Source organism: Leptodactylus fuscus, chromosome 1 (assembly GCF_031893055.1).
Source record: "Leptodactylus fuscus isolate aLepFus1 chromosome 1, aLepFus1.hap2, whole genome shotgun sequence".
NCBI lineage: Eukaryota > Metazoa > Chordata > Amphibia > Anura > Leptodactylidae > Leptodactylus > Leptodactylus fuscus.
In genome coordinates, this window is record NC_134265.1 from 93532377 (window position 1) to 93544678 (window position 12302).

General features: G+C 39.0%; 1 protein-coding gene across 1 annotated transcript in view; it reads left to right on the forward strand.

The window, feature by feature from the left end:
* Positions 1–3456: 3456 nt before the first annotated feature.
* The window catches only part of CFAP251 (cilia and flagella associated protein 251), a 44865-nt gene continuing 36019 nt past the window's right edge, over positions 3457–12302 (forward strand). The window contains exons 1-4 of the mRNA XM_075273311.1: positions 3457–3723; positions 5306–5587; positions 6167–6307; positions 9263–9372. Coding sequence (XP_075129412.1) covers positions 3457–3723; positions 5306–5587; positions 6167–6307; positions 9263–9372 — 800 coding nt within the window. The remainder of the gene's footprint in view (positions 3724–5305; positions 5588–6166; positions 6308–9262; positions 9373–12302) is intronic.

The following is a 12302-nucleotide window of genomic DNA, read 5'->3' on the forward strand; positions in this document are numbered from 1 at the left end:
TTACCATCGTGCACGGGGGACGGGCATTCAGGGTGCGCCGTCTTCTTCATCCATGCCTCCTCTTCCTCTGATGTCCTCGGGTCTCGTCTTCCTCTGGCGCTCGCAAACTTACATTGCTAAAAAAAAAATGGCCTGGGCGCATGCGCAGTAGCATGCTGCTTCTACTACGGCTACTGCGCATGTGCCCAGGCCATTTTTTTTAGCAATGTCAGTTCGCAAGCGTCGGAGGAAAACGAGACCCGAGGACATCGCAGGAAGAGGAGGCGTGGATGAAGAAGACGGACGGACCCTGAATGCCCGTCCCCCGTGCACGATGGGTAAGTTTATCACATTTTGTTTTAGGGTTGCATTTGAAAACGGGGGGGGGGGGGGGGGGGGGGGTAGTTTAATATAACATTTACGGTGCCTGAATAGCCTTTTTAAAGGCTATTCACGCATATGTGGGGCTCTATCAGCATGATTTTGTGATGTGGCCACTGATGTATGTGATGTGACCACTGACCCATATGGACTTATGAGTTGTTCAGTGTCCTGTAAATCTCTGACAGGTTCCCTTTAATAATTCTTTACTGTTTTCATTTGTTATACCACTAGGGCCCTAATAGCTTTAAAAGTTACAACTAACACTGGGATAATACACATAGTGATGTAACTGGATAATGTACACAGTGATGTCATAGTACTAGAATAATGCATACAGTGATGTCGCAGTAACAGGGATAATGCACACAGTGATGTCAAAGTACTAAAATAATGCACACAGTGATGTAACAGGATAAAGCACATATTGATGTTGCAGTAACAGGGATAATGCACATAGTAATTCAACATAATGCACACAGTGATGTCACAGTACTAGGATAATACACATAGCGATGTTACAGGATAAGGCGCACAGTGATGTCATAATACTAGGATAATGCACACAGTGATGTCACAGTAACAGGGATAATACACACAGTGATGTAACAGGATAATGCACACAGTGATGTCACAGTAAGGGTGAATTCACACTGAGTAAACGCTAGCTTATTCTGAACGTAAAACACGTTCAGAATAAGCGGCGTCTAAAGCAGCTCCATTCATTTCTATGGGAGCGGGGATACGAGCGCTCCCCATAGAAATGAATGGGCTGCTTCTTTCACTCCGTGCAGTCCCATTGAAGTGAATGGGGAGTGCCGGCGTATACGGCAAGCTCTGCTCATGCCGGAGCGTACACGCCGGCACTCCCCATTCACTTCAATGGGACTGCACGGAGTGAAAGAAGCAGCCCATTCATTTCTATGGGGAGCGCTCGTATCCCCGCTCCCATAGAAATGAATGGAGCTGCTTTAGACGCCGCTTATTCTGAACGTGTTTTACGTTCAGAATAAGCTAGCGTTTACTCAGTGTGAATTCACCCTAACAGGACAATGCACACAGTAATGTAACAGGATAATGCACACAGTGATGTCAAAGTACTAGGATAATGCACACAGTGATGTCACAGAATAATGCACACAGTTATGTCACAGTAACAGGGATAATGAAAGTACATAGTATTGTAACATAATAATGCACACAGTGATGTCACAGTACTAGGATAATGCACATAGAAATTTAATATATTAATGCACACAGTGATGTCAAAGTATTAGGATAATGCACAGAGTGATGTTATAGTACTAGGATAATGCAAACAGTGATGTCACAGTAACAGGACAATGCACATAGTGATGTAAATAGATAATCCACACAGTGATGTTGTAGTAACAGGACAATGCACATAGTAATGTAACAGGATAATGCACACAGTGATGTAAAATTAACAGGGTAATGCACAAAGTAATGTAACATATTCATGCACACAGTGATGTCCAAGTACTAGGATAATACACATAGTGATGTTGCAGTAACAGGGATAATGCACACAGTGATGTGATGTGACCACTGGCCCATACGGACCTACGAGTTGTTCAGTGTCCTGTAAATCTCTGACAGGTTCCCTTAAATAATACTTTACTGTTTTCATTTGTTATACCACTAGAGCCCTAATAGTTTTAAAAGTTAAAACTAACACTGGGGTAATGCACATCGTGATGTAACTGGATAATGTACACAGTGATGTCATAGTACTAGAATAATGCACACAGTGATGTCGCAGTAACAGGGATAATGCACACAGTGATGTAACAGGATAATGCACACAGTGATGTCAAAGTACTAAAATAATGCACACAGTGATGTAACAAGATAAAGCACATATTGATGTAACAGGGATAATGCACACAGTCATGTAGCAGGATAATACACATAGTGATGTAACAGGATAATGCACACAGTGATTTCACAGTTCTAGGATAATACACATAGTGATGTTACAGGATAAGGCGCACAGTGATGTCATAATACTAGGATAATGCACACAGTTATGTCACAGTAACAGGATAATGCACACAGTGATGTCACAGTAACAGGACAATGCACATAGTGATGTAACAGGATAATGCACATAGTGATGTAACAGGATAATGTACACAGTGATGTCATAATGCTAGGATAATGCACACAGTGATGTCAAAGTACTAGGATAATGCACACAGTGATGTCACAGTACTAGGATAATGCACATAGTAATGTAATATATTAATGCACATATATACATATCATCTAATATAGATGTATTATGGTCATGTAAAAAGCCCTTATGGTGTCTTCACACACAGCAGATCGTGTTGCAGATATTTCTGCAAATGAATGGGGCTTTCAGAAATCCAAGTGCTCGCCACCAATACAGCCTCATTCAGATTACTGGAACTAATATTCAGTGTCACAAGTTTTTGCAATAAAATTAACTTTATGTACAGGCCTCCTTCAAGAGGTTTTTCAGTCAAACTGGAGGGGTAACCCCCCCAACACACACACACACACACACACACACAAGAGATACTTTCCTAACTCTGGCCTCAGTTACACCTTGTGCCCACACTAGCCAGTCAGTAAGTGACATGGCTCAGGTCATCACAGCAGCCGATTACTATCCTTAGCAATCCCATGCAGGAGATCGGTGATATCGCTGAGAATATATCACTGATACCCTTCACAGTCTCATGCCACAATGGAGGTCCAGGGCAGGTGAGTATCCCTTGATGGTGGCTTTTACATATGGCTGGAAAGAACCCTTTAAGCGTTCAGGGGGTTATATGTTCTGTATTATTTTTCTTCTCTTTTTATTTCTTCTGCTGTTCTTTTCTCTGTTTTGTTTTCTTACAGAATGTATTTCCATATGTTCAAAGAGCAACTATGTATTGTTGCTGCTATAGGGTTCCCAGACTCCGGGCTACAGGGTAAAATTACCCGGGATGTAACATGTCACTGTTTCCTTGGATATCTGCACCCATAAATATTATATGATGTCTTTTATATAATACAAAGCTTTATATCTACAGGTCCGCAATATAATTCAACACAAACAAGATGTCTTCAGATAATAATGCTGATCTACAAGAAGAAGAAATGTCTATTAATGCAGTTGACCAAGAAGTCCCACTACAAGCTAAGGAAGAGGAAACTGAAGATCAGACAATATCTTTAACCTCTGGCCCATCTCTGGAGCAGCTACCTGAAGCCACTGATGGAGATTTTCAGGAACATGTAAATGAACCAGTAACCGAAGAAGAGAATCCTCCAAATACTTCATGTGAAGAAGTGTCACATGATGTCCGAATGAATGAAGCCATTGAGGTAAAATCTATGTTACTCACTCGGAGATACAGATCAGTTGTTTAGAATGTTACTGGAAAAGTCCTACACTTGGGAGCTATGTTATGTAACGAAGAAGGGTGAAAGCTTACGTTTGGAGGACCTTAGTTTTGTGAGGTCTTGAGGGAATTTTCCCAGTGGGAGAGTCCTTCCACAAGTTCCTCCAGAGTAACAACACAGGAAAATTAACCATTACACACTACCCAATAAAAACAGTTGGCTATCCATGCAATGCACTTACCCCCAGATCCTCGTTAATGGGAGATACTCCTTTGTAGATGTTCTACATACTGATTTTCCTTTCCCTTAAATTTAAGATTACTTACAAAAGGGATAAAGGAGTTATTACTATGAAAGTAGCTGCAGACAGTGTTATAATATAATATAATAAACCAAACATTCCTAAACATATCTGTAGAATTCCCTGCTGATTCAGCGATGATGTTGCGATTGTTCCTTCTGGACTCAGTGGTACTGCAATAGAAAGGTTGTGAGAAATCCTTCAGGTTATATCACCAAAATCACCATTTAACCCTATCCTATTGCCAGTCATACACATTGGATAAAAATCAGCCATGATGCTGTTAATTGAGCTATGGTGCTGTACAAACAAACCCTTCATCAACATATCCAAGTGAAAAAAAAAAAAATACTCAGTGCCATGACCAATGATTGGCCAAATTTGGCTGATCATCCCATATGCACAGCCATTCTCATATCATGTATATGACCATTAGTAGTCTGTGGATATGTATAGCAGATAGATGTAGGTTATTGCTCCTCACGAAAAGTGCAGGAGAGGTAATTGTCCCAAAACCCAATATTCTTCACTAATGATAAAAACATCTTGATATTTTATTCATTTACCGTATATAATCGAGTATAAGCCGACCCGAATATAAGCCGAGGCCCCTAATTTTTCCACAAAAAACTGGGAAAACTTATTGACTCGAGTATAAGCCGAGGGGGGGAAATGCAGCAGATACTGGAAAATTTCAAAAATTAAAATGGTCGGAGTTTTTGGGTGCAGTAGGTGCTGGGAAAGGGGTGTTTTGGTTGTCTGTCTGCCCCTTCCCTGAGCTTGAGGACTGTTTTTTTTCCCCCAGTTGGAATTTAGCCTGGCTGAATATAGGGTATCTGCATTGTTCCTATTAACCCCTTCCTGACGGAACAGGAGCACTGCAGATCCCCTATATTCAGTAGACCGGGCACTTTCAGACACAGGGATACCTAATGTATTTGTGTTTCACAGTCATTTTCTACTTTTGTATGTATTCTAGGGAAAGGAGTGATTTAGAACTTTTATTTTTTTATTTTTTTAAAATCTTCTTTTTTTGTTTACACTATTTTATGGGAGATTCTATACATTGATATTGTGGCTGGTCATAGACACCCCCCCCCCCCCCCCTTAAAAAAAAAAAATATTTTTTTTTTTCTTTTTTGCTGTCTCAAGTATAAGCCGAGGGGGGCTTTTTCAGCACAAAAACTGTGCTGAAAAATTTGGCTTATACTCGAGTATATATGGTACTTTTGTTAATGTTTCTTTGTTGAATATTGATAACAGGATGTGACATATGAAGAGACTTCCCAAAAAGGAGAAAAAGAAGAAGACGGTAGAAATCCTACAGAGGAATTGTGCGAGATTTCTGACAGTAACCTTACAGAGAGCCAGTGGTCGGGTGAAAGAAATAACTGTGTCTCAATATCTGATAACACAAATGATAAAGAGCACACAGAAGAAAAAGCAGTCATGGAAGTCACAGCGCCTGAAGACTCACTTGTCTACACTGCCACTCCAAGGACCGCATTTGAAGATGAAACCTCCATTCCTGCAGATAAACCTCTTGTGAGTGATAAGGCCTTATTCATACATTTCCAGTATGCATGACAGTTTTCATGGACTGTAGGTCTTTTTTTCCACTAAAGAAAAAGCCTCACACCAATGAATCTATAGGTCCATGAGACAAAAGGGATGATGATATCAGTGTCATTTATATTTCATTATTAAGAGAAAAGATAGGAACTGTAAAAAGAAAAGTAGTTTTGTCTTTCATGGATGTCAAAAAGAGATCAACTATAGACAGCATACAACCCACAAATAAGCAGAGTGGAGTGCTATCTGAGATTTTTATCACATGTCTGTAAAATGTGGACGTGTGAATACGTCCTAAGAATATTTTTCTTGCCAATACTTGTATGGTCATTACTGAATCTAGACAGGTGGTAGTAGATATTTGATGGAAAACTTTGGGTTCCTTTTATGTACACTATATGTATATATATATATATATATATATATATATATATATATATATATATATATATCTGTGTATATATAAGCTACTTACCATCCACTCACATTATAAGATGCATATTTGTATACGCACATGCAGTACTTAGTCTTGCCATGTTTTGTTTTGTGCAGAATTTAGCGTGGTCTTTTGGCATGAATAGTAATATCCCAGTTTATAATCTCCATGACGAAGAACATCAAGTGGTTGTCTATGTGTGCGCTCATACTGCTGTCATCCATGATTTTACTCTGAACCGTCAGCGCCATCTACAGGTAAGAGTAGGACATTTGATGCAGTATTACATCCTGAATCTGTTTACAGGGGGATGAGATATTGCATTAAAAATTGGAATCTGTCCCTTATATTGTTGAGTATCTAGATTTGTTTTTTTTAAAACTTATTTTAATGAATATTGTACATCATGATACCAGGAACAAATAGACAGTAACAATCTAATGCCACAGTATTCTCAGGCCATTCAAAATATGATACATGCATGAATTGAATAAAGAGACAAAACAGTTTAGCAAACAAAAAATAAGAACAATACTGCAAGATCCAAACGGTTGCCAAGTCCATAGGCAGGTATCCCGAATTAAGAAACAGCAAACTGTACAGGAGTTAAACAGGCAGGGGATGCAAATACAATAGCGCAATTTCAGCCAAACAGTATAATTCAGTACATAAAATGTAGCATATCTTAAAGAGTATCAGAGGTCCTGGGTGCTCCTGGCAGACCCTCTCACCTAAGTAAGAAGGGAGCCAAGGGCTGTACGAAATGATGGAGCAGTGTACAGCGTTGACAGCAAGTTACACCAGGTCTCCTTTTGAAATTTCTTCAGGCAGCCTTGTCCCTTATATACTAGTTGGTTACTTGGCAAAAGAGCGTTAACTAACTTCCTCCACATTGATAAAGAGGGTGAGTGTGGAGCGATCCATCGTAAGAGGATGGTTTTTCTAGCTAGAAACAATGATTCATGCAAGAAAATTCTCATATGGTGTAGTTAACCATACCTCTTCATCTAAGACGCCACACATCAGGAGTGAACAGGATAGGTATATTTAGAATTTCAGACAGGAGACCCATGACCTCTTTCCAAAATTCATGTACAATTGGACATACCAATATCATGTGCTAAAAGTCAGAGCAGGTAGCAGAACACCTGAGACACCCTTGATAGGGTAGGCGCCCTAGTTTATACAAACGGAAGGTTTAATAAGCTTTGTTTCATACATTTGTTTGACAGTGAGGAAGCAAGTCTCGCTATTATAGTGTATCACCACACATCAGAACGTCAAACTTTATATTAGGGGGTAGCAACCACAGGCGTAAACAGGTGATCTGGCAGGTGTGGCCATGATCTGGATGCCCAGAACTGCTCATAGGCAAACAAATTACGGCTAAAGCCCCACATAGCTTCCCACATCAAAAAAGCGCTTTCGCAACACATCGCTGTTTTTCCCGCAACGCTTCTTACATAAAGTCTGCAGAAATTTCCTCTGCGGACGTTCTGCTTCAATTATACCTATAGGGAAACCACTGGCATTTCCGCAGGTATAATTGACATGCTGTGATTTCCAAAATGGTGATGGTTATGGTTATCGCCGTGTGTCCGCAGCATGTATTCTCCCGCAGTATGGAGATGGGATTCACTAGAATCCCATCCACAACACAGTGACTGTAAAAAATGTGCGCTTTTATCCGCGGCGTTTCCACCACATGGGGCCCCGGCCTTAGAGTTCATTTTCTCAAAAGCAAGATTGCACTTAGATGCAAAAAGAGAGGTTCACTATGTCACTAATTTCCGTGCTTGTAGATTCCCTTTCAATCTGGTTATCGTCTCCGTATATGGCAATTTTCAATGTTTACTGATGATTGGTGATGAATACCCTAATTGCAATATCTTTAACTTACTATATGTAAAAAGTCCATTTGGTTATTTAGAAAGCAGGGATGCCAATCCAATCCATCTCTAATAATATTTTTTCATTTTGTCTTTCACTTCCCCAACTAATAGGGCATTTATCTCTAATAATTATCTCATGTTCCTCATGTCTGCTCCTTGCTTTTGCCATATGCTCTAACAATTATACCATATGCTCCATGCCTGCTGTGCGGACTGAGGTTTTGGAATAAAATATTGCAATTTGTAAACTCTGGTATGCAAATGAGAATTACTGTGAAACCAAACATCTGATATTTTCATATCATCCAAATATGGACACTACGTCTGATTATAAATATTTTATTGGTGTTGAGATATTGTGTTGTCACACCAGCTGCAACCAATGCTCTGACCCTTCAGAACATGTTGGAATTTATGGTTCATAGTATAATTTCATTCAGTTATGGCTTGCTGGATCCTAGTGTTCTGTTATCCTTTTCTATTTAAAGTAGCGCCATATTCAGTAGAAAGGTATTTATCACTGCTCTGACCCCCTATCTTTTATTTATGAACATTAAAATACAAAATACTCCCCATTTAAAATATAAAAACTCATATGAGAACCAACAGATCAACCAGATGTCACATGGACAGTACAATAAATGTTAGATCAATACCCACAATGTACTCACTTACAGGACTGATGTAATAGTGATGAATCCCCCGTTATCATATGTGCAGATCCCATTATATGAAATCAGGAGGTCTTTTTTGGCGCAGACTTTCAGGATTTCGAATTATGGGATTGAACCCTATTTCTCTACTCTAAATATTCTACAGAATTATAGAGGTCAAAGTAGATCTTAGCTGATAGTATTTGAACATTAGCTTAGGATAAATTCACATCTGCGTCGGAGACTCTGATAGGAGCTTCTTTCACTGCATGTGGGTCTTTATCATTGGCAAAATGACGAAAACAAAAAACCCAGCGGATCCATTATAAACAGTGGGCTTTGTTGGTGCCCATCATTTTAAACATCCGGCTCTTAATTTCTCTGCTTCTGTATTGAAGCAAAACAACCGAAGACAGTACTGATGGGAATGCAGCCTTCACGCATGTATTGTTATTACTCTATCTATCTATCTATCTATCTATCTATCTATCTATCTATCTATCTATCTATCTATCTACAGTATTTGTCTATCTATCTATCTATCTATCTATCTATCTACCTATCTGTTATCTATCTATCTATCTATCTATCTATCTATCTATCTATCTATCTATCTCTTATCTGTCTATGTCTGTCTATCTATCTATTTATCTGTCTTTAACTTTAGGGTCACTGTAGCTGTATTTCCTGTTTGTGTGTTAGTGAGGACAGACGATGGATTGCTACAGGTGACCAAGGACCGGAAAGTCTCATCATTGTATGGGATTCATTTTCAGGGTAAGTAAAACTGTTTATAATGCCTTATTGTTCATTTTACAGGCTATAAATTCATTTTATGGAAAGTTCACATATAACATTACTTAAAACATAACTGGATTTTTTCCCCTTAAATTCATAGTTCATGTGAAAATAACAGATTTTGTAATTTAATTTATATAAGAAAAATTGAAAGGTCCTCTTTAAAGATACAGATCCAGCACATGTTTTGTATTGGGGCCAAAGAGGTTGAAGTTGCACCTTTGGATGGATATGATCATTGTTTTCTTCCAGAGCGAAAAATTCTGTCCTAGTCATGTGATGAACACACGGTGCACGGCTCGCCACAACTGTACTCTAACCGTACTGTATTGTAAGGAGCCACTTGTGTGACCAGAACAGATTTCCTCTCTTGGAAGTAAGCATTAATCGCTTCCAGTGAATGGCAACAAAAAAGAGATCTAGAAACTGCGAGAACTTGATACAGAAAGTATATTAAAACTTTTATAATGTTACAAGATGCATATGGCCTCCTCATATGAGCATCTGTATTACAGATGTGCGTCCCTGCCTGGCCACAAGTCTGCTGACATAAACTCACTGCGTCATATGAACCTTTGATGGTCTATGTTTGGCTCAGTAGCTATGCACTGATACCTAAATATGGACACATATTCAGAGGCAATACCCTCATTTATGAAAGTCCTTACATTTATTTAGCTGAAATAATACCACTTAAACATATACTATAAGTAAAAGGAAATTATGAAAACACATCTAAATTCAAGTAAAAGCACCAAGTCATCAGGATGGAGGACACTTTTTTCTTAGTTTTATTGGCAGGTACCATGTAAAAATGAACCGCACAGTTTTGTCTATGTGGGGTCTTTAACAAGAGCTGTAGCCAAAATTTAGCCACAGGGTTGAATTTGCACTTTGAAGTTTTGGTGTAGCTTTTAATACAGTGTTTTTGTTTGAGACAAAAGTAGGAATATAGTTTAAATGGAGAAAAAATTCCACTTATTGCCAGAAACTTCTTAATATAACTGCATCAGATGGAGAGTATACCCATAAGTGTGTCTATATTACTCTATTTGATAAGTATAGCTATGTTTGGATGAGACATATGCAGACTGCAACATGGTTTCAGAAGATGACTATCTACCTGAAGAAGTAAAGGAACTGTGAAGAGATAGTATTTATAGTGTTATGAGAAAGATACTAGACAAGGTCAGGTGTACAGTTTTATACTTTAGGGTAAGACATTTGCAACATTCTATAGGTGTTATCTCAAAATAAAAACCTTCCCACCAACCTGTAGATACATTTTTAATATTGTGTTTGCTTATTGTGCCTTTGGTCTACATACCTTCTTCACTCTAAAAAAACAGTAAGAAGTGGATATTTGTGCTTACCATAAAATTAATTTTCCTTCGATTTCATTGAGTGACATAGCACCACAGGTATAGGCCTAGCCATTAGGAGACTGATATTAGGTATACATGGAAGTACTGCCTCTTCCCAGGGGGACCGTACTCTCAACACAGACGCTATGCTAATACCTTTTATGCTAACAACAGTAGGAAAGAGAAAACTAAATATATGATAGATCCTGATGGCACTATAAATAACCTGAGAACTATTACCTAAAAGCAGGAGACTGAAAACAGGATGGAATCTGTGTCCCCCAGTGACACAACGAAAAAGGGATTTTATACTATATACAAAAATCCAATTTTTTTGTATATATAATTGGAAAAATAGAAGTATAGGGTATCTTAAAGCAGTCCAGATAGAGGGAAGAAAATCTGCCATTCAGTTCACCTAGAATACCAGTAAATGCAGAGTCTACAATCCAGGCAGGCTTCAGTAGGAAGTGCAGACACCTAAACACAAGACAGACCCTGTTCTCCTGTTAGGAAGGGGACCCTGTAAGAAAACTGGACTCTGCAGTGATCTTATATAAGTTCCAGGGTCATGTGTCCGAAAGTATAAGCTGGGAATCAGAATAGTGGAACCTCTCTAGAGCAGCCATGAGGAAGAAGCCACTTTCAGCACAGAGGAAGTGGATACAGGATTGACACTACCAAATTTCTGCAACAAAGGCATCAACTGCAGAACTGAAATGGCAGATAAAAGAGCTGGAGATGTAGCGGCTCAGCAATACAGAAAGGAAGAGGGCATTTCTAGAGCTAGAAGACCAGGGGTTTACTCCAGGACAAACAGGAGGTTCTCTTTGAAAACAGAAGAGAAGAACCCCTGAACTGGGATGAAAAAAAAAACCAGAAGAAGGCTGCAACACAGATTGTACAACGTGCCTGAGGGATTTTAGTGGGGAGGGTCAAGAGGTTGAAGAGCTTCAGTCTGCGTGAGCTATGATGGTGGAGCGCTCTTTGTGCCCTGGGAAATCCTAGCAGGGCATTCTGTAAGAGGAGCTCCAGGAGATAGAGGGAGAGAGCACTTGGTCATCCTTCAGAAGCTGTTGCTGGCCTAAAGAGAAGAAGGTGCTATTTCCATCCATAACTACTGGATGAAAACATCTAGACTATATCCAGAGAGTCTATCCCCTTGAAGCAGATGGATCTCAAAATGGATTCCACAGGTTAAAGTTCTTCCAAAAGAAAAGAGGAGAATGGACACCTGCAGGGGATGTAGGGTACATAGAAAGAAGAAGTCCATAGAAAGAAGCTGTAGAGGTCCTGTTGGATAAGAACCAGTTTTGAGTCAGACTGTGAAAAAGTTACTGACTGGCTTCAAAATAAGATTATTATTTTTATTATATTGTGCATATATTGATATTGTATAATTAATTAGATACAAAGTTGTTGTTTTTTTACATATTTACTTTAATAGGAATTCATTTATTTTTTTGTGAATTAGAGAAGTTATGCAGCTTCTGTCTGACAATGGCTGTCAGCCATTTATTAAGGAGTCACAGCAAGAGTTAGACT